Genomic DNA, 24,174 nt, shown 5'->3' with positions numbered 1-24,174 from the left:
TGTTTCCTTGCCTTCAGCAGGTTGTTCTCCTGCTCCAGCTGAGAGTTCCTCTCCATCAGCTCCTTGATCTGCTCCTTCAGCACCTCCACCTCCTCACGCACCGCGTACATCAGGTGGCTCTTCACCAGGTCCTGGAGAACGCACACACACACACACACATTAACTTCAGAACATGTAGGGCTGCCACGAATAAACATTTAAGTTGACGATTTAATTGTCAAACAAATAATTGCGATTGACGATTTAACTGGAACGTTATGAATATAAATTATAATTCTGTTTTACATTTGAGGCTTCGGAATGAAAAGAGTGCACAGGGCAGAATATGACAAACAACTGAAATATACCAAGACATTGTCTGGCATTATTATAAATAAATTAAAAATTAAAAATAAATAAGTGGAAATAGCTAATCTACAAGCTTGTAGCTGATCTAAGCCTGTAGATCATCTCTTTTTTAATCTATATGAACATCTTTCAACATGGTGTCTGTGTGTATGTGTGAGTGAGTGTGCGTGCGTGTGTGACACTGCAGTGACTCGAAGGCCATGGCAGAGTGGCCCTGCCCCCTATCCCCCGGCCTCAGCCAATCGGAAAGCCAGACATGTATAAGTGCGTGTCAACTCAAGGCCTGGGAGTTTGCCTAGCAACAGAACCTAACAAGGCAGCAGTGTGTGTGTGTGTGTGTGTCGGTATCTAGGCCGGGCTCCAATAACAACACAGACAATACAGCCATTTGTCTGTTTTTCTGTTCATTCCTTAATGATCAATAATATAAATATAATCCACTCCAGAGGAATGGAATCACTATTATTATTATTACTACTACTATTTATTACACTGTTATTTCAGTTCCAAAAGGTCAACGAATGCTTTTCTCTCAGTGACTCGCACACCGTTGCGACCTCGGGCGAGGTGGCGTGCACGCATCCGCCTGGGTGACGTCAGACTGCTGGGCTAGCGCTGGTGCTTTGGCATGGGGGGGGTCAGATCAACATATGGAATGAATTCTGTACTGGCCATATATGGAGCGTGTCTTGAGTGTACAGATTTTGATGAGGTCAGATCAACATATGGAATGTCAGAACAGGTCAGCTCCATATATGGAGATCTAAGGGTGGCTGTGGGGGCAGTGTCTTGAGTGTACAGGGTTTTATGAGGTCAGATCAACATATGGAAAAATGGACCCTTGTGGGTCTGTAACTCTGAGAGTGTACAAATGGAACCAAATATTTGGTTCCGTTTGTAAAACGATTGGGAACAACTGATGTAGTGTACCGTCACCGTGTTTCAACTCACCATCGCCTGCTCAATCTTGTTGTCTATGGCCACGACACTGGCTCCCGATGAACTGGACAACAAACGAAAGAAAGACAGAAAATAAATATATAAATAGTTAATAAATTAATTGCATTTGTATAGCGCTTTTCCAAGTGCTCAAGGCGCTTTACAGCGGTTCATTCATTCATACAGGGAGGTGACACGACGAACAGTCGACGTCAGCGTCCTCACTTCCCACATCCACACACCAATGGTGGCGAGCTCACACCGACCAACTCATTGGAGGCAATTATAGGGTTCAGTGTCTTGCCCAAGGAGCCGGGTTTCGAACCGCCGACCCAGGGATCACTGGACGACCTGCTCTACCTCCTGAGCCACAGCTGCCCTCATTTAAAAATAAATAAGAACCCCATTCTAAGCATAGTTAAAACTATCACGAGCTGAATCAAAGGGAATGTGGTGGTTCGAATTAAGACAGTTTAAGAAAAGTTTATTAGTATTATTATTACCCCCTAGCCAAATGTATATACTTCATCGTACACAGTGTATCTTGTCGATAAAAGCTGATCCACAAGCATCAACAATTGTGTGTGTGTGCAGCATTCAGCCACTGCCACCAAAGAAAGCTCTATTCCAATATCTTCCTTTTCATTGACATACAAACAATGCCAAACAACAATAACTAATAAATATGTGCACAATCGTGTAACAAAAAAGGGGGAAAAACATGGATCAAGACTATCATATATGTATTCCATTTGCCTTTGTGTGCATGGTATGCTAATGTCAACCTCAATCAATCTATCTATATTTCGGACGACGTCCCAAAATACAGATACATTTGTCCAGTGATATAAACACTATTTAATATTCACCTATTATTGTCCAGGTGAATTGATGATTGATTTATTGTTTCAAACGATTGGTTCAATTCAATTCCATGGACAGTATGCAGAATGGGTATAGGGCAGGCAGGCTACATAGTCAATACAAAAACTGCCACATTGATGAGGAAACCATGATAAAGGACTAAAACTTGTTTACAACAGGGTCCACCATTTTCAATTCATCATAACTTTTATAGACGTACAAATCTATCTACACTTCTATGAAACAAAACAGGACATCTATTGTCCAGATAAACACTCTTCAAATTCACCTAGTATTGTTCAGAGATAAGCTAAATAACCTTTCATATTCACCTAGTAACCTACGGTCCAGTAAATAAACACAGTTTTCATGATATATTCACATAGTGTTGTCCTCCAGAGGACAGTAGATATAAACACAATATTCACATAGTGTTGTCCTCCAGAGGACAGTAGATATAAACACAATATTCACCTAGTGTTGTCCTCCAGAGGACAGTAGATATAAACACAATATTCACCTAGTGTTGTCCTCCAGAGCACAGTAGATATAAACAAAATATTCACCTAGTATTGTCCTCCAGGAGGACATGGGGGTGAAGGCTGGAGGAGCTGCTCTCAGCTCGGAGCAGAGAGGACAGAAAGGAGATGGAGAAACAGCTCCGGAGCTGACACAGATCCATGGAGGACACCGCGAGGCACGACCCTACCGGGGCGGCCATGCTCACAGCCTGGGGACGGGGAGAAGCGCTCCGATCCCCGCTAGAACAGCTCACACAGCCTGGCCCTGGGAACAGCGCTCCGATCCCCGCTAACACAACCAAACTCTCCTCTACACCTCCACACACAAAGATCCACACCGAGTGAGCGGTCCCGACTCTGAGCGCTCTGCTTGTCCGACACACACGCACCGTGCCCCGGGGAGGAGACGCCTGGGTTACGATCCAACAACTCCACGACAAAAAAAACAAACCCCCAAAACCAAACCAGTCCGAGAGGATTGTGGAACAAAAACAAACACAGAAAATGTGTTTAAATCCAAGGTCAGCTCATCTCCTCTCTCAGTGGGTGACTGCAGCTTGGTGGGAGAATCCACGCATAATCTATCCACACAGAACAACAACACCAAACCAGCCCTCCTTTCATTGGCTGAGAGGAGGCATGCCGGCAGACCGCGGGGAGAATCTGACTAATTTATGCAGGACCCCGCCCCCCCTCTACCTGGTTGAGGATCAGCCCACATCATCTGCATAAACTATGGAGGGAGAGGGGGAGGAGGGGCAAAACTGGGGGAAACCGGATGGGAATGAGAGGAGAGAAGAGAGAGAGGAAAGCAAAATATTTACTCAAATCATTCAGACTTCTTCCTGTCGTCTTGACTCGTCTAGCAAGCTAAACACTATCAATACTGCAATATAGTAATAGAAGTACAACTGCTGAAATAAATGTTAAAAGAATCACACATGTGTGAACTGTGAAGTGAGGGGCGCTCATATCATCACACGTCATCACCATTGGGCCATGCAGGCCCAGTCAGTTTAGAGCTTGCCTAGCCCTCCAAGCAGAACCCAAATGCTACTGAAGTTTCTGACATTTGTTCGACCCAGTGCATTGGGTCCTGTTCCACGTCGTCCATGCCACCTGTTTAAAACATTTACTCCATGTTTCGCTGCTCCCCGCGCTCTATGACGATATTATTCAGTGTGAGGCTTTCTGAATATGTAAAGTATAAGTACACATACATGCCGCTGCGAATATCTCCTGTGGCGCGGAAGCCGTTAAGTATTTTTAATATATGTTTGCCCGATTTGGAAGCTTGGATTCTTCTTTTCCTTCCTTGTTTATTGACACCTCATTGTACCGCCTATCTGGCTAGCTAGTGGCGCTATAGCTATGACACAGCAGATCAGAGGCAGGGACGTAGCCGCACAAGCCAACCGCACACCGGGAGGCGGTACAATAAACGGTAAACAAACAAGAAGAAATAAAGCGACCAAATCGGTCAAACAAAGATTAAAAATACTTAACGGCTTCCGCGCCACAGGAGATATTCGCAGCTGGATGTATAGCTACTTAAAGTTACCGAATTCAGAATAACTCAAGGAAAATAATGGCGTCACATGCCGCGGGTCCTATTTTAGAGAGAATCTCCACTTCCGCGTATAGGAATTTCCATACGAAAATACAGTAGTGAGCAGGGACCCAAGACCCAACGTAAAACTCAACAAAATATCAGAAAAGTTTTACGTAGGGTCCCGAGAGGGGCTAGAGCTTGCCCACTGCCCAGTCTAACTTCGAAGAGAGGGGTTTAAAAAACAAGAAAAACAACAAAAGATAGCCTACTTTGGCAGCCCTGGTGCATTCAAAGGTCTGTTTAGTAGCAAACCACAGCATGCAAGCCGCCTTTGTTTTAAATGGTCCCCCATTAGCTAATGTCGGATAAACCGTTCATCGGATAAACCGTCGGATAAACCTACCTACCCTGATACGTCATCATACATCATCTCATTCCGGCCAATCGCAATGTGCGTCCTCACACTTTTGTCTTCAATGTTTGCGTTTACACAACCACTCAAAGCTCATAAACCCCCTCAAACATAAAAGTGTATTGACTTCAAAATGTATAGGATGAAGAGGGTAATAAAGCAATAAGAGGCCTCAAGAGGTCTCAGGTTACCGGGTGTTTTATAATGGCTGAGAGGCGTGGCGAGACCTGACGCGTATAGCGGAGGATCTCAGGCCCTCTCAGACATTATAAAATACAATATAAAATACATCAAAGTCCTGACGTCACTCACTCGTGCCCTCGATTCCCCCGGTTCACGGAAGTAATTTCTCTATGGAGAATAACACAGGGTCATCTTAAAATCGTCTACTATAAGCATCGTGGTCCAAAAATAAACAAGCTGTCTCAGCGTTATTGTCGGGGAGGTGTCTCTGTATCGTTTGCGACAGTCAGTCACTCATATATATGATACTGTTACACCACAATAGGATATGTATTTATTTGCGGGTCCGTGACGTGAACATGTCTGAGAGAGAACCCCTGGTTTAAACAACATTTAGGGGGAAAAAAGCCCAAATAATCACCTTTAAAACATTTTAACTTAAAAAAAAAACCCACACGTAACCACACACACACCTGCAATTAACCACCAATATTTACAAGCAACTTTGCAGGAAAAACAAGGCCAACGTCGCTTATAACGCGGATTGTGAATTGTGTGTGTGTGTGGTGTGCGTGTGTGTGTGTGTGTGTGCGTGTGCTTGTGCGTGTGTGTGTGTGTGAGAGAGAGAGAGAGTCAGTTTCTATGTGAACGTTAACATGAGGTGTTTGTGACGGTATTTATATGTTAATGTTAACATATGTTAATGTGACACCTTGTCTGGACAGACAAAAGACACATTCCAACACCCCAAAGTCTCTGCCACTCGCAGTGATATTTATCAGGTGAAAGAAGCGCTGGTTTGGTTTCTTTATTCAGAAACGAACGCTCCTCTCAAACCGGCCGGTCTCAATCATAACATTACGTTACATAACATTGTGTGTCTCTAAAGATGTCTGTTACCTGCTTCCTGGTACCTGTCAAGGACTGTCTAAAGAGGACGGGACGCGAAGACCGCAAGGGCGCCGCCATGTTGCTCACATGGTGCTCCATGGAAGGAAAGAAACATGCGCAATGGGCTTTATGCAGCCGACACTTCCGCGTTCAGCTTCCTTGGTCTCAACTGCGCATGTTTCTTTCCTTCCATGGAGCACCATGTGAGCAACATGGCGGCGCCCTTACGGTCTTCGCGTCCCGTCCTCTTTAGACAGTCCTTGGTACCTGTTTCCTGGTCATGTAACCTGAGTAACCAATGCATGACAGCAGCGTGTGTGGCAGCCAATCAGGACTAGGTCCTCAGTATGACTCATGTATGACTAGGTCATGACATTTCATGAGCTGTTGTTAGTCAGGTTTCACCCGACAAAAAAAAAGGCTTCTAAACAGATTTCTGAAAAACCCATGTTTCTATGTCAGCGGTGATCAACCTTTTTCATGGACCCCCAGAATTATCTGTATTTGGCCACGGGCCCCCATCTGAAAATATGTAGTTCCAGGGACCCACCCCCCCCTCCCCAGAAGCAAAGACTTGAGTTAAAACGTTTGCTCTGAAAGAATATATATATTCAAAGATTTGTGCCACATGTTCGTGATTTTTCTAAAATAGCAGATCTACAAGCTCGTAGGTCTGCTATTTTTCAATAGTTAAAGTATGACATAATGCTTAAAGATGGAGTTCCATGGTTTTTCACCCCATATGATCATCAGGTACTATATGATTATACTAGGAGGAACATTTATTTCAATAAAGTGTACAGAAAAAATATGTTTTTATGTGGCCACACCCACCGGTTCATTAAGTATGCCTGGTTTTCACCTTAGCACCACCCACCTGAACTTAAGCCTCGCCCACAGCTGTTGTTGTATGATAATGTGGGAGGGGTTAGGGTTATCATGTCACTAAAATGTTGTTATTTCGATTGGGACTTTTGACTCAAAGGCTTTCAGCTTTCAGGAAGAAACCAAAAATACACAGGGAAGACATATTTGAATATTATAACCACACCTGGGCGACTATTAGAGTAATGGTAACTCAATAGACACATGCACTCCATCTTTAAAAGGGGTTCCCGTCCTGAATGTCGCATTAGCATCTTGTGAGGGGGGGGGGGGGGGGGGGGGGGCTGGGCAGCCATAATGTGTGGTCAACGACCACCTATTGTTTTACAAAAGTACCCACAACGAGTCCGGGAGAGAGAGCAGCTAGCTAGTGTATTCGTCTTTGTCTCTTTATCATGCGTTTTGCCAGGTGCTTGAAACAAGGTAGTCGACGAACATATTTTAGTCAACAAAAATAACACAGCAACACCAACCACAGCATGTGGGTGGTGTTGCCGTGCGGCCACACATGCACGCACAAACACACACACACACAGGCCAACAAGGCGTCTGTCTATACCTGTTTTATTACGTCTGAGGTGTCTAGCCTATTTGGGGAGGCGTCTAGCCTTTATGGGAGGGGTTTACACACCTTGCCTGAGACTAATAAGAGAGTAATTAGTCTCTGCATTGCTGCCCATCAACACACAAGTGTTTGGTCAAACCATGTGACTTCCGTTTTAAAAGCATTGAGGCGGCCATCAATCACAGACAGAACACAGAACATGAACAAGGTTGTCTCGTCAAAAACAAGACAATCCCGTTGAAAACAATGAATTGGAGCCCGTCTGTATAAGGGCCCGTTCACACTTGAGAGACAGCTGTCTCCTCGGTGTCTCCTGTGCTCCCTGGCTGTCTTCTGTCCCCCCCCCCCCCCCCCCCCCTCATGGAACAGGGTTGTCTCGTCAAACCACGTGACTCTGAGCGACACACAGAAGACACAGACAGGACACACAGAGGAGACAGCTGTCTCTCAGATGTGACCGACACCCTAGGCGCCGTACACACTATTGAAACAAAATCGCTCTCTCTGTTGAGGGGGGAGCAGCTCACAATTCATTTTCAATGGGAGTCACTGGGTTTCACTGGGACACACACACACACACACACACACACACACACACACACACACACACACACACACACACACACACACACACACACACACACACACACACACACACACAGACAAGGAGCAGAGCTGCTCTGTGAAATGACTCCTGTTGAAAATGAATTGAGAGCTGCTCTGCCCCTCCCCCCGGAACAGAGAGAGCGATTTTGTTTTAATCGTGTGAACGGCGTCTAAGACACACAGAGGAGACACGGGACACAGACAACAAGACACGTGTCTCGCCGTGAGAGTCCAGCCTGCCGTGACAGGTTCTGTGTGTGTGCCGTCCCCTCGTCTGTGTTGTGATCCCAGCTATGAGGTAATGCGTGTCATTCTACGTGTGTTGTGATTCCAGCTGTGAGGTAATGCGTGTCATCCTATGTGGTTATTGTCCGCCGTGCACTGGCGGTTATTTTCCCTCGCCGCCCGGGCCGTGTGACAAACGGTCACAATGCCGTCGAGACCTTTACTTTAGTGAAGTCCGTCCAATCTGGACTGCCTTGAAAGAAGGATTTTAAACTCATTTGGATCTGTTGTACTCAATTCATGGAAAGAATCACTGATTTAAGGCATGTGTATAGAAGGAATGGGCCTGCACAGGTCTTAATGGCTTTACACACGCACGCATGTGCGCGCGCACACACACACACACACACACACACACACACACACACACACACACACACACACACACACACACACACACACACACACACACACACACACACACACACACACACACACACACACACACACACACACACACACACACACACACACACACACAGGGTTGTGTTGTTGCCTGTAGGCTGTGTAGGCCTACACACATTAAGGTGTGAGCACACACACACACACACACACACACACTTATTGCACGGCCGTAAACATTCTCAGACAGCGACAGACAGACAGACAGACAGACAGACAGACAGACAGACAGACAGACAGACAGACAGACAGACAGACAGACATCTCGCGAGCCAGACGTGACCAGTGGTGGAAAGTAATATAGTATTATTATTACAATATACAGTATACAGCACGTCGACGGAAATACTTTTCTCTACTTTGACTCGAGTGTCAGGCCTATCTTCTTACCGACACTGTCGACACACTATAGAATCTACAATCAGCTTTATCGTCACGCCACATTCACAAACAAAAGCGTGTAGAATTGTTTTTTGTGCATATAGTACTGTTCCATTGTTATACTTTGACCTAAAGAAAAAGGAGACGAAACAAACAACACATACTGCTGCACGAGAGAGAGAGAGAGAGAGAGAGAGAGAGAGAGAGAGAGGGTGTAAGTAAAGGAGGGGAGTGGTTGAAAGAAAGAAAGAAAGAAAGAGAGAGAGAAACAGATCCAGGGTGAAACTCGGAGAGAGAAAGGGGAGAACAAGGTGACACCAGGACGATAAGGACACAGAATGAGAGAGAGAGGAATGTTGTTGTTGTTTAGGTTTTAGGAGACATGGAAGAACAAATGGCCGGTTTAACCTTACAGAAGGATAGCATGAAGCCGTGTACACGCGCGCGCACACACACACACACACACACACACACACACACACACACACACACACACACACACACACACACACACACACACACACACACACACACACACACACACACACACACACACACACACACACACACACACACACACACACACACACACACACACACACACACACAGTTGAACCCTTTCAGCATTTCGTCTCAATGTAGAACAGTTATTCATATAGTCCAGAAACACCCCCCCCCCCCAGCACGCACGCACTCACGCACGCACACCTGAAACACACCCAAACCCACTTCACAGAGCCAGCCACACACGGACCATACATGAGTCGTTGCTATACACACCCTGAAAGCCAACTCTAACACATTCCACATACACACACACCTCAAAACCTGTACACACACACGCACACACGCACGCACGCACGCACGCACGCACGCACGCACGCACGCACCCCTGACATTCCTGTCTGTGATTCAACAACATGCCACAGGCCCTGAAGGTCAGTCCGTGGCTGGTGAATCAAGACCATAAAACCATTCTGTGATAAAATGAAAATGAAAACCACACACACACACACACACCCAACGTCACAACCACCCCACGGGAGCGAGATACAAAAAAGCGTGCACTGTCAACTGTGGTGTGGTCAGAGAGAGGTGACCATTCCTGATGAGGCTGCACAGAAAATGCTAAATTACAGCATCAACATGCATACTGCTGTTATATTCTGCTTTTGTTTACTGCTTTGAAATGTTGTATTATGTTGAATCTCGACGACACTGCACATGAGGGTGACCTCCACCCCACTGCCCTCTCCAGACCACGAACAAATGCATCGTTTACGGTGAAAGAAATGCAAATATCCTCCTCTCCTTTCCTTCCATGCCATACTGGAAGGCAGCGTTCAGGAGAATTGCTTTTTGAACTTTCCTGAACTATTCTTTTTTCTAAATCCATGTAGTTGCACCTGCATCTCCAGTAGATAGAGTGCTGGGTTTGCGCCCCGAAAATAGCTGATCTACAAGCTCTCAACGTGTCGCAGCGCGACGCATTGAGAGCTTGTAGATCTGCTATTTTGGGCCAAAAGTGCCCTCTTATATGGGATTTCAGCCCCTGCCTCTCTGACACTCTCTGCACGTGCCTGGTGACCTCAATGTCCTTCGGGAATAAATAAAAGGTTTGAAATGAAATTAATACTTTATATTACGTGGGTTTAGGTCAAGCCCCCAGTGAGGCTCTCCATAGCGTTGAAGCACTCGGCCCTATTGGTTGGAGCGTGAACTGCAGGCGGACCCGTGGATTCATGACTGGGGAAACCCTGTGCAGCTGGGCTTTAACATTGGGCGCGCGGTTGCACTTCCGCATTTGACAACGGAAATTTGGTTTAAAACGCCACTGAGCAACTTCCACTGAAATTAATACTCTAGGTTTACGCCCCCGGCCACCCACACACAGTGTTGCCAGAGTTTGCGAGGGAAACAAGCAACTCTATGCTCTATGAAAACAAAGCCCAAAAGAAGTGACTATACTGATGGCCACATGAGCACTTTAACATTTGAAAATAGACAATCTACAAGCTTGTAGATCTGCTATTTTCAAAAAACAAGAAAGAAAAAAAAGTGACAAATTATATGGAATATTTTTTAAACATTTTAATTTAGTTTTAGACTATGACTAAAGTTAAATTAAAATATCCTGTCTAAAACAACACTGCCACAAATATTTACAGAAAACAAGCAAAGCCAAAATGTAATGGCTTAATATACTAAAGAGGTATTATATTGCCTATACTATAGTTGTTGCTCCGAGAGTGAGGTCTAGCCAACACTAGGGATGCACCGATCCGGCTTTTTGGCATTCGATACCGATTTCGATACATGGGGGTCCAGTATCTGCCGATACAGAGTACCGATCCGATACCCTATGTCTAATGTATAATGTAATGTATTTAATACATTATTATATATATTATATTATATATAATAATATAATATATATATTATTAACACGTGGATTAATAATATTGGTCAACCACGGCGATTTCTGAGGGTTTAACATTCTAAGTACAAATAAAAGCTGTGCAGTATTATGCACTTTCATAGTTTTTAAAATGTTTATTATTTTTATTATTATTATGCCTATAATTATTATAATAATTATTATTATTATTTTAGGTTTATAATCCATAGTTACTATGCATAATAATATTATGCCTATAATTATTATAATAATAATTATTATTTTAGGTTTATAATCCATAGTTACTATGTATAATATTATTATTATTATTATTATACATAGTAACTATGGATTATAAACCAGCTAGGCCTACACATAAAAGGAAAGTTGTAAAGCACAACCACAATTAAATTTCTTTCTGATGATAGTCAACCACATCATTTTGGTTTCTATTCCTTATTTATAACTCTAGTTAATGTTCTATTCAGATATTATTCAATGCTTCATGGCCAGCATTAGCCCCATATGTTCCCTCTCCCTACGCACATTCTGTAGCTACTGTGGGCCAGCATACTCAAACTACAATTATTATTTTAATATTCGGAATCCCCGCACGCACGCACGCGCACGCGCACACACACACACACACACACACACACACACACACACACACACACACACACACACACACACACACGGTAACGATCGTGTTGCTGCAACGTTAGCTTGCTAGCCTAGCAGTGTTGTGTTTTTGCTACTGTTGATAGCTTTAGCAGCTATCGCTAACATGAGGAACAGCAACAACAAGTAGGATGTAATTGAATGGGGGCTTTGGCAACTGTCCTCTTTGGCTCTCCGTGTTCATCGGATTCTTTATCTTACATAAAGAAATACGAGCGACCTGTTAAAGAAGTTAAGAACACAGCGGGGGGACAGAACGAGACAGAACGAGAATGAGCGCAGCCCCTCCTCTCCCTCACCTCAAGGCTCAGGTGGGAGAGGGCTGAGGGAGCCTGGGGGCTGTTTGACTGTGCGCTGTGCACTGGGCAGACAGGAGCATGTCTCAAGTTCCAACGGGAGAACGGAGCGGCAACTGGATCGGATAATGGATCGGCCCATTGCCACCGATACCCGATCTAGAATTTTAGCTCCGGATCGGCGCCGATCTCCGATACGAGTATCGGATCGGCGCATCCCTAGCCAACACCAACTCGGGATTCCTGGATCGCTGCCCTCCACAAATTCCTATCCAACATCAGGTTCTTGAGCTCTGCAGTGTTGTTAGCCAAGCGGTCGCGCCGCAGCACGTCTACATAGGTGGTACGCTTCTTTCCCCTCCTGGCTTTTCCCTGGGTTGGCTCCCATAGGGTCAATTTTCTTGCCTCAAGTTCTGCGTGCCTGACGCAGTGCCCTGCCAGCCTCATCCTTCTCTCTCTGACTTTGTCCGCGACGCGTGGTAGGTCCCCATAGAGGTCCACATTTCTGATGCGGTCCGTCCATGTGACACCTAGCGCCATTTGTAGCATTCTTGTGTAGACTCCATCCAGGGCTTTTTCCTGTTGTACTGTGAGGGTCCATGTCTCGGCCCCATACAGCAGTACGGACTCCACAGTAGCTATGAACAGCCGCCTCTTAAGGTCTTCTCCCATGTCTGATTTCCACACTCTCCTCAGCCCGTGCAAGGCTTTCCAGGCAAGTGCTCTCCGAACCTTCAGATCCGGTTCAGTTGAGACAGTCCAGGCCCGAGGTACTTGAAGTCCTCAACTCGCTCGAGCACCATCCCGTCTGCAGTGGCAATGGTTTTGTCCTCGGTGTTGACTGTCATTATCTTTGTTTTCTTGGCATTGAGCTTGAGGCCGATCTTCCTGTTAAATGGTGCATTTATATAGGTGCTTTACATCTATAGATTGTGCATTACATTCACCCATTCATTTCACACACACACACACACACAGTCATACACCGATGGCGGCGGAAACCATGCAAGGCACCAACCAGCACATCAGGAGCAATTAGGGGTTCAGTGTCTTGCTCAAGGACACTTCGACACTGACTCTGGGGGAGCCCGGGTTCGAACAGGAAACCTTGCGGTTTCCCATCCAGCCACTCTACCCCTGAGCCACCACAGATGGTGGCAGCCCTGCCTCTGGTCCCGTCCCGATCTCACACACAGCACCAAGCTTTCCAAACCAAAAGCACATTGGTGTGTGCAGAGCATAGAATGGACGAGTCACTGTGTGTGTAGAGTTAAGCTCATATAGAATAGAATGGATGATATGAGTCACTGTGTGTAGAGTTAAGATCATATAGAATAGAATGGATGATGAGTCACAGCATCTTATCTGCAGCTCAATGACTACTAACTGGAGGCTTAACTATTAAGGGTCTATTTACAGCTCTCTCTCTCTCGCTCATGGAAAATAAGCAGTGAATGGTTTGGAGGGTTTGGGAAGACAATAACAGTCAGGGTTGGGGTCAGGGATGGGTTGGGGTCAGGGACGGGTTGGGGGGGGACGGGTTGGGGGTGGCTCTACTGTAGGAACGTCTTATGTTGCGTTCACAGTGGAAGAATAAAGATGCAAAGAGATTCAAAGATGCAAAGCTATACACGGCGTCTTTGTAGCTTTGTTATTATGCCTGAAGTTGAAAGCAGCTGAACGTCATTTGTAGCTTTGTATCTTTTGCCGCAGCCACAGACGTCAGCTTCGCTCTGTGCGTCGTCACGTCGCTTCACGTGCTTCCCATTGACAATGAATGGTAGACTGTATCTTTGCATCTTCATGTCGCTGTGATTCCTATTGACAATGAATAGTAGACTGTATATTTGCATCGTCATGTTGCTGGCTTCCATTGGCAATGAATGGTAGACTGTATCTTTGCATCGTCATGTCGCTGGCTTCCATTGACAATGAATGGTAGACTGTATCTTTGCATCAGCCCGTGTGACGTACAGTACAGTTGCAACTACTAAAACGAATAAGCCGAGTGACAGTCCCACCCCCCCCCCCCACCCGATGATGATTCCCCTTCTGTTAGATGTTAGATGTTTGGGTTGGTATGTTACCTCTTGAGGTGCTGCTCCAGTTCCCAGAGCAACAGCTTGACGGCCATGGCGTCGACCCCCGGCCCTCTGACCCCTCGGTCGCGGCCCCGGACCCCACGACGCTCTCGGACCCCCCGACGCTCTCTCATCTCATGGAGCTGCCAGAGGCCCGCCGCTGAGCACGGAACGTTAAAAACCACCAGCCCCCTCTTTCTGCCTGTTATTTCTGCTCTGTCTCTCTGTCTCTCTCTCTCTCCTTGTCTCACTCTTTGTCTCTCTCTCTCTGTCTCACTCTCTCTCTCTCTCTCCTGTAGAACGTCTGTATGGATCATACGTATCTACGTTTGAAGACTCAGCGCGCCAATGTCATCGCCTCTTATTTGCTAAGACCTCACTGTCACGTCCTATGTGTGCGAGCGTGTGTGTGTGTATGTGCGTGTGTGCGTGTAAGTGTCTGTGTGAGTGTGTGCATGCATGCGTGTGTGCGTGCGTGTGTGTGAGTGCGTGCGTGTGTGTGTTGTGACGAGAGCAATGGAGAGCGTGCGACGTCAGGGTCACATGACTATGGGGGAGTTACATAAGGCGTCAACAGAGATTAGCGTCGAGAGAGAGACTTTCTAAACCAATGGATGGATGGATGGATGGATGGATGAGTGGATGGATTGGCGGCCCCTCCGTTTTGAGACGGAGGTCTTATCTTGTCACTTCCAATCACGGGTGCCGCCTCGCGACCCCCCCACACGCAGAAAACACAACACACACCCATTGAGGGCTTAGGGACCCTCGGCCACAATGCACACACACAGGGCTTAGGGGACCCTGTGCCACAGTGCACACACAGGGCTTAGGGGACCCTGTGCCACAGTGTGCACGCACGCACGCACACACACACACACACACACACACACACACACACACACACACACACACACACACACACACACACACACACACACACACACACACACACACACACACACACACACACACACACACACACACACACACACACACACACACACACACACTTTCTACTTTACTTTGTATTTCCAATTTCCAATACTTTTCACTGCGCAAAAAGCATGGAATACGGATGTTTATATTTCAGGAAACCCGTTAAAACTTTCCAACAAACTCCGGTAAAATAGCCAATTGTACCATCACACCTGTATATTACCGTATATTATACTGTATATGCCTGCTAGAGTTTCCGGGCAAATCTAGTGCCCATACTTGCCCGTTAACTCCTCTTTTCACGCAGTGAACTCGTTTACTTACTAGTTACTTGTATGGTTGGATTATTGGATTATTATTACAAAACATATGAACCACTTCAGCCCTATATACATTTGGTAAGCAACAACAACACAAGGTAATACATCAAATACATAGAAATCAGAACCTAACATCCGTCAGAATATCTGTACAATTAAACTATATGAGTGCCATTTCTACATAACATGCTATCTAAGTTCCATAAGTTGAGCCTTTGCATAGGCCTGTAAGGTCGTCGAGGATGGGTCAAGTGCTACGGGCCATGATGGAGTCTGAAGAGGTGGGTTTTCAGACTACGGTGGAAGATTGAGAGTGAGTCTGTGTAGTTCTGACTGCAATTCAGTATTTAAGTCCAACGTCATTTTGTAGTGCTACGTTACGTCCGGGTCCAAGTGGCACCAGCTCCCGTCCGCATCTCATTGTAAATATAGAATATCTAAACGCGTGAATCTTTTTACAATGACGTTATTTTTCAGAAAGGAAGCCATTGAGGGTTAAAATGGGTCTTAATGCTTCCAACTCGAGTAGAATTATTCATGCTTTGTACAAGTGTCCATGACAACAAAATTATATGATGTGGAGACAATAAAGACTACTATTAGCATTATTAATGAAGGTGGCAACATTTGCTCGGTAAAATATTTCGGGGGCATATTTAGAATGTGTGCAGGCTTGAGTATGTTGAATCTAGTTTGCATCAACGAGGATTTAGATGGCCTGTCACTGCCAGATTTGGGAGAGCAGCGCAGCTTTGTTGTTGCGAGGAAAGCGGTAAAATGAGACTTTCGTGGTTGTTTTCGTCTCAGATTTAGTCCGACGGAGCGTCACAGTATAACTCTATGGGGACACAAAAGCGACACAAAAGTAGGACCCGGAAGTATCTCAGGAGGGGGCGCTCACGTCACAGCTAAAATACTGAATGGGAAGTTCATTCCATATTTTGAGAGCCGTATCCATCCATCCATCCATCCATCCATCTATCTCTGTGCTGCCTCAGCCTGCCTGCCTGGGGTAAAGAGAAAGGGGGGGGGGGGTGGGTCTCTCTATTGAGTGTCATTGTAAAGGCTTTTGGGGCTGAGCCACGGTTTGATGGTGCAGAGACAGAGCTGGCAAAGCCGTATAGACGATACCAGTAGCGCCTCGCTGGCCGGCCACCTATAGACCACTGGGACGTGGAGAGAGTGGTAGAGAGGCAGGGGCTGAAATCCCCTAAGAGGGCACTTTTGGACAAAAAATTGCAAAAATAGCAGATCTACAAGCTCACAACGCAGTGCGCAGCGACACGTCGAGAGCTTGTAGATCAGCTATTTTTGGGGCGCAACCCAGCACTCTTTAGCTAGTGGAGATGCGGTGTGTAAACGACATTGTTTATTGTTTATTGAATGGATCCTCATTAGCTGACTCCGGGGCGACAGCTAATCTTCCTGGGGTCCATATAAAATACATAAATATACATAATTACAAATACATTCAACAAGATTGAATACATGAAAATACATAATTACAATTACAATTTATTCTATAAAATTAAATGCAACATAATGAGAATAACATTATGGTCATGTGGTCAGCTGTAACAAGTGTTCCCTTCAAGCATATTTGAAAGATAATTTATTTTGTGTGATATTAATGTGAGGTGGTAACATGTTCCAAAATGATATTGATCGATACACAACTGTTTGTTTAAGGAGGTTCGTTTTTGGAGCAGGGAGCGTTAAATGACCGAGGCTATGGCAATTATGGTGTTATGATTATGTCTGTCACTTTATTTTAATAACTGTTTGAAGAAGTAATCTGGTGTTTGATTAGAAATGAATGTTTCTAACAAACATGAGGACACTGCAATGGAGTTTGTTCAGGTCTGCTCGCAGCTTACCATACAACTGGACAATAATAAAGGTGACAAAAAAACCAATGACTGCCTCACTTGACCCATGAATGAGGATGTCAAGTATGTGGAGCACTTCCTGACCATGGCTGTATACCTCTACCCATTTTACTTACAATGCCATCAATATGGTCCGACCATGACAATTCACTGTCCAGTAGAACGCCAAGCAGTTTAGTTTTCTCAACCTGTTCTATTGGTATACCTGGCTGACATTGATACATTCTAAACAAATTAGTTCAATGCAAAATGCTGTGTTCAAGTTCACGTCAGAGAAAAAAGCAATTCTCCTGAATGCTGCCTTCCGGCATGGCATGGAAAGGAGTGGCATTTGCATTTCTTTCACCATTATAGTAAATGCTGCATTCGTGGTGGTCTGGAAAGGGCAGCTGTTTTACAGGCGGGTAAAAGGGCATGGGGCTGAATGAAGCCCCCTTTGATGTCTATGTGTGCACGTCACCTGCTATAGACACTGACCACTATAGAGAATGACCGGCAGGCCATCTATAGACACTGACCATATATAGAGAATGACTCATTGACTGATTGACTGACTCCCTGTGATGGAATCGGTCAGTCACAGGCCAGGTGCATTGATGAGCAGCCATTTTGACCTCGCATGCAGAGCCATTTGGAGCATTTGGGCTGACAGCAGCAAGTCCCTATATATACACTCACCTCACTGCAGGGGAGATACAGTGCACGCACACACGCACACATGCACGTGCAAACGCACGGCGGGCACACGTCGCACACCGATATTGTAGTTTTACTCCACTACAATTATTTGAAAACTATACTTTGTAGATTTTGATTATTATTGAATGCAAGACATACAGTACATTAACCACTTCAGCCCTATACGTGTGTGTGTGTGTGTGTGTGTGTGCGTGTGCGTGTGCGTGTGTGTGTGTGTGTGTGTGTGTGTGTGTGTGTGTGTGTGCGTGTGTGTGTGTGTATGTGTGCGTGTGTGCGTGTGTGTGTGTGTGTGTGTGTGTGTGTGTGCGTGTGTGTGTGTGTGTGTGTGTGTGCATCACAGCGTGACATGAATGGCTAACGGGCAACTATGGGTCCAGTAAACGCCTTTACAGCGTGCAAGCAAGGCTAAAATCAGCCATCAAGGCACCGCCAAAATAAACTTTAGTCGACCAAATCAACTGTAGATTTAGTGGATTTTGTCACGTGACCACAGAGCGGCAAAGACAACCGCGCACGATACGAGACGAGACGAGACGAGACGAGACCGAAAAAACAAAACAAAAAAGTACGCCGTTTTCAAAACGACGGCCGCGTGGGCGCACAAAATGTGCAAACACACGCGGGATGGATGTTACATAAGAGCGTGTGTGTGTGTGTGTGTGTGAGCAGCAGTTCACAGTAATGCGGGCTGAAGCCTGGCATTACTGGGATTAAGCGCACAAAGAGTGCACGTTGAGCACTCTGAAAACATAGAGACACCCGGAGCCCCTGCTGCAGGCACGCACACACACACACACACACGCACACGCACACATGCGTTTCTTGCTCAAATGTGTGAATCTCGATTTTCCTCCACAAGAATTGAGATCACGATCCTCATTTTATTTTCCATTCAAGTACTCATTGTCTTTAGTCTGTAGTTGCTGAACATTAATTACTATACGTTCAAAATGTGTCACCTGGAGACATAACTACTAGGGATGGGTCCGATTAATCGATTAACGTTGATAGGACCCGAAATCGATCATGAAAATTAATAATCGATAATCGGCTGGGGTTGCTATGGTGATCAATTGGATCAACAGATCACCAGTGGTCCTCATTTAAAAGATGGAGTTAGTAACCAAATGAACCCTTATTAACTCTCAAGAGTTACAATTATTGTTAATCAACTACATCAGGGGTTCCCAAACTTTTTTGACTTAGGTACCCCTTGGGGGGAAGATTTTTTTTATTTGTAGGGTTCATAAAAAAATGAAAAAAGCCCCCCCCCCCAAAAAGAAATCGATGAATCGATTAATCGTTAATATTGAATTATACAAATCGATTTTCATTTTGGACACATTTACACATCCCTAATAACTACTGTGGCTTAACCCATTCTGACCTGAGATCAGATTCATGCGAGGTTTCCCACTGGACACACACTACTGGTCTGATGAACCCATTCTGACCTGAGATCAGATTCTAAAAATGTCAGTCGCTCCTCGATTTTTCAAAAATAGCAGACCTACAAGCTCGTATCGCGCCACTCGGTGGCGCGATATGAGCTTGTAGATCTGCTATTTTTCAATAGCTAAAGCATAACATGATGCTAACACCAAAATGGGTTACCGTTCAGAATGGGTTAAAAACAGACCTATCTAAGTATCGAATAGTATTAAGATGTTGATATTAATTTTGTATTCAGCCCCAAATCACACCGTAGAAAGCACGAGTGTCTATTTCAAACACAGAGGGGTCATATTTTCACCCCCCCCCCCCAAATGACACCTTAGAAAGTATGAGACTTCATATAATACTTCATATAACTTGCTATGTATTCCATGTTTATAACACATTATAAAAAAAAAACATAAGACAATATAATTTTCTCAAACATTTATAATAAATTATAAAAAAATGTTAAATGTCTTTTATTATAAAAAAAATGAATGATTATAAAAAATAATCATGAACTTCATCATAACACATTATAAAGCTTATTTGGTATTCATAGCAAGTGTTACCTAAATGGGTATTCATCTTTAGGGCCCCAAATTAAATGACACCTAACTGTACCTATACTCTCCCATTGGCTGAATGTAACTGTCTGCACTGGCAGTGTTTATGTTCATTGTACGAGGCATTCCTGTACTTCTCTTCATGCAGAGGTGAATAAACATTTCAAATGTGTGTGTGACGTGTGTGTGAGACGCGTGACGTGTGTGTGTGCAGGCGGTGGGGGGGTGATATCCAAGCTGGACAGTAAAGCCTGGATATGCGTCACAAGATGAGAGACATGAAGGTTTATGTAACACGCACGCACGCACACACAGACTACATTATTAGAATGATGTGTTTGATTTATTTGTATATTTACGTCGTCGTTATTCGTCACATCTGCCCTGATGTGCAATCTGTGTTTACAGAGACAAAAGGCAAACAGAAATAACGTTCCAACGTTCAATGCAAAAAAAATACAACACATTAGACATCTGTCAAAAAGGACACGCAGCGATGTGTCTGACGCTGCCATATGGAGGTGACAAGCAGCGATGTGTCTGACGCTGCCATACGGAGGTGACAGACAGCGATGTGTCTGACGCTGCCATACGGAGGTGACAAGCAGCGATGTGTCTGATGCTGCCATACGGAGGTGACAGGCAGCGATGTGTCTGATGCTGCCATACGGAGGTGACAGACAGCGATGTGTCTGATGCTGCCATACGGAGGTGACAAGCAGCGATGTGTCTGACGCTGCCATACGGAGGTGACAGACAGCGATGTGTCTGATGCTGCCATACGGAGGTGACAGACAGCGATGTGTCTGACGCTGCCATACGGAGGTGACAGGCAGCGATGTGTCTGACGCTGCCATACGGAGGTGACAAGCAGCGATGTGTCTGACGCTGCCATACGGAGGTGATAGACAGCGATGTGTCTGACGCTGCCATACGGAGGTGACAGGCAGCGATGTGTCTGACGCTGCCATACGGAGGTGACAGACAGCGATGTGTCTGACGCTGCCATATGGAGGTGACAAGCAGCGATGTGTCTGACGCTGCCATACTGAGGTGACAGACAGCGATGTGTCTGATGCTGCCATACGGAGGTGACAGACAGCGATGTGTCTGACGCTGCCATACGGAGGTGACAGGCAGCGATGTGTCTGACGCTGCCATACGGAGGTGACAGGCAGCGTTCTCTCAGACACATCACTGTTGTGGAGACAGACAGTGGAGAGAGTCTCACGTGTTACAGTTGAGACATCAGTCTGTCACGCTGCCAAAGCTGAACTCCCTGAAACACTCAGAGAGACAGAGGACATCAGTTTGTCTGTCATGCTGCCAAGGCTGAAGACAGAGAACATCAGTTTGTCTGTCATGCTGCCAAGGCTGAAGACAGAGGACATCAGTTTGTCTGTCATGCTGCCAAGGCTGAACTCCCTGAAACACTCAGAGAGACAGAGAACATCAGTTTGTCTGTCATGCTGCCAAGGCTGAAGACAGAGGACATCAGTTTGTCTGTCATGCTGCCAAGGCTGAAGACAGAGGACATCAGTTTGTCTGTCATGCTGCCAAGGCTGAAGACAGAGGACATCAGTTTGTCTGTCATGCTGCCAAGGCTGAAGACAGAGAACATCAGTTTGTCTGTCATGCTGCCAAGGCTGAAGACAGAGGACATCAGTTTGTCTGTCATGCTGCCAAGGCTGAAGACAGAGGACATCAGTTTGTCATGTCACGCTGCCAAAGCGGAACTCCCTGAAACACTCAGGCCCCTTTTCCACCGGTTGGTTCCCAATGGGAACCGGTTCAGTTATTTTCCACCGGTTGGTTCCCAATGGGAACCGGTTCAGTTCTGTCCATGAGCCAGAGCTCCAAAATTGGTGGGAAAAACTAGACCTATATATTAAATTGTTTATAGGATCAATACAAGTAAATTAATGCATGGTAACCCTTCCACAGTAGTAGCTTTTTCATATTTTCTATTATTTTGCATATTTTCCTACATAATGACTCATTTGCATATTTAAAAATGTAAAATTTGTAATACAATAAATCATTGTCTTCGTGTAAGTACTCAATTGGGGAAGTTTCATGGTGATAACAATCTAATATAGGTATGGTTTCGCCCACTCAATTCATAATTAACGTTCCAATTTTGGAGCTCTGGCTCATGGACTAAGAACCAAAAAGAACTGAACCGGTTCCCATTGGGAACCAACCGGTGGAAAAGGGGCCTCAGAGACAGAGAACAGTGACGTCTCGACCACGTTAGTGGACAGGTTGGCTTGTTCCGACACTTTCATAGAGATGATATATGATGGCCTGATGAGTGGCTGAATGATGGGGGGGACCGCGCCCAGCTCAAAGCACATGATTTCAATAGGATGTGCAATTGTGCCTGGTTTTATTCTGTTTCTGGCAGAGTGTCTGATGCCGCGAGGGGAAAGTCATATTCAGTAATCCTAGTAGTATGTATAGTTTATATATATAGTTTCATGATATAGATATACTCCACTGTTACGTTCTTAGCTTACGCATGTTTCATGATAACTAATATGTGATGTATGTCATGCTTTTCTTTTTTTTTGCTTAAAGGTATATTCAGTGATTTCACTTAATTCAAATATCACTTATTTTTTTGTTTTGTTGTGATAATCCTCTCTACTATAGAGTGTGCTGACCATATAAGGAGTTCCTCCCTGTCCCCAGTTAACCCCTGGGGGTCAAAAAACCTTAGGTTTCATTTTTGGCTCTCTATCCTGATTGGATGAAAGGCTTAGGTCCCAGCCAAAAACGAAACCTAAGGTTTTTTGAGTGAAATCACTGAATATACCTTTAATGTAAATCGCTCTGGATTAAGAGCATCTGCTAAATGCCTAAATTGTAAATTGTAATCCCACAATGTTCCCATATACCCTTTAGCTCAGGGCTACTCAATTTAGGATGGCTCAGGGGCCACATACCAAAAGTCCAAGGGCCGCACGCCCAAATAATGTTGGTCCTATTGGATGTTTTTGTCTGTGATTTTCTAGCACACTATGAGTAGTCTAAAAATTTAGGAAACACACAGAAAACAGACTACATTTCCATCTAGGAAAGGCCAAACCTCATTGAACACAATTATGACATGGAATGATTAATAATTAAATTAAGTTACAAATGGTGCATTTGGTAAATGGTGCATTTATATAGGCGCTTTACAGAGATTGTGCATTACATTCACCCACCGATGGCAGCGGAAACCATGCAAGGCACCAACTAGCACATCGGGAGCAATTAGGGGTTCAGTGTCTTGCTCAAGGACACTTCGACAGTAACTCTGGGGGAGCCCGGGTTCGAACTGGCAACCTTACGGTTACCATCCAGGCACTCTACCCCTGAGCCACCGCCACCCCCTACAAAATTAGGCTTTTATTCACAAAATGTGATGAGAACATGAACAGACTATACTGTTGCAAATAAATCAGAGATAACCAAGAGGCCAATACTACTGAAATTAGTCTCATGGAGTGGTACAAATAATAACATACCTATAAATTACAGTTTTGGAAACAGACATATGTTTCCTACTTAATGGGTTCAGGCTCTCTGGACATTCCTTGATTCATTCACCAAATGTGAATAGTAACACTAGTGCAACAATGTAATAAGTACAATAAGTCAGAAAAAAGGCAAAATACTATAAATAAATTAAATATAGGCCTATACTTGAAAACATCTGCCTACAGCTGGCTTCAGTCAGTGGCTTGACAAACACAACAGAGAATCATGAATACCTTCCAGTGACATTCAGTCACACTTTACTTTACTAATTACTGCCTACACATTAAAACGAATAGTTTCATAAATCAGCTAAATCAGGTTTGATTTGGGCGACATCTGTTAAAGAGGAGGCAGGAGAGAGACGACATATACATCGGGGACGGTAAACAGTAAACGCAGGAAAGGGAAGGGGGAGCGATAGAATGAGAGAGAGAGGGAGGGATGGGGAGAGAGAGAGAGAGAGAGAGAGAGAGAGAAACCACTGCAGTGAACTAAACTGTGACAGC

The 24,174-nt window shown here is 45.0% G+C and overlaps 1 protein-coding gene across 2 annotated transcripts in view; it reads right to left on the bottom strand.

The window, feature by feature from the left end:
• LOC310867348 (uncharacterized protein) overlaps nt 1–24,174 on the bottom strand; it is a 61,379-nt gene that overhangs the window by 2,336 nt on the left and 34,869 nt on the right. For both annotated transcript variants that reach the window (XM_083777321.1, XM_083777322.1), the window contains 2 exons: nt 1,300–1,351; nt 12–131 (listed from right to left, as the gene is read on the bottom strand). In XM_083777321.1, the coding sequence (XP_083633447.1) occupies nt 12–131; nt 1,300–1,351 (172 nt within the window). The remainder of the gene's footprint in view (nt 1–11; nt 132–1,299; nt 1,352–24,174) is intronic.

This window comes from Protomyctophum parallelum (assembly GCF_964188405.1).
Source record: "Protomyctophum parallelum genome assembly, chromosome: 11".
NCBI classification, from domain to species: domain Eukaryota; kingdom Metazoa; phylum Chordata; class Actinopteri; order Myctophiformes; family Myctophidae; genus Protomyctophum; species Protomyctophum parallelum.
Note: the sequence above shows the minus strand (reverse complement) of the source record. Positions and strands in the feature narration are given on the sequence as shown.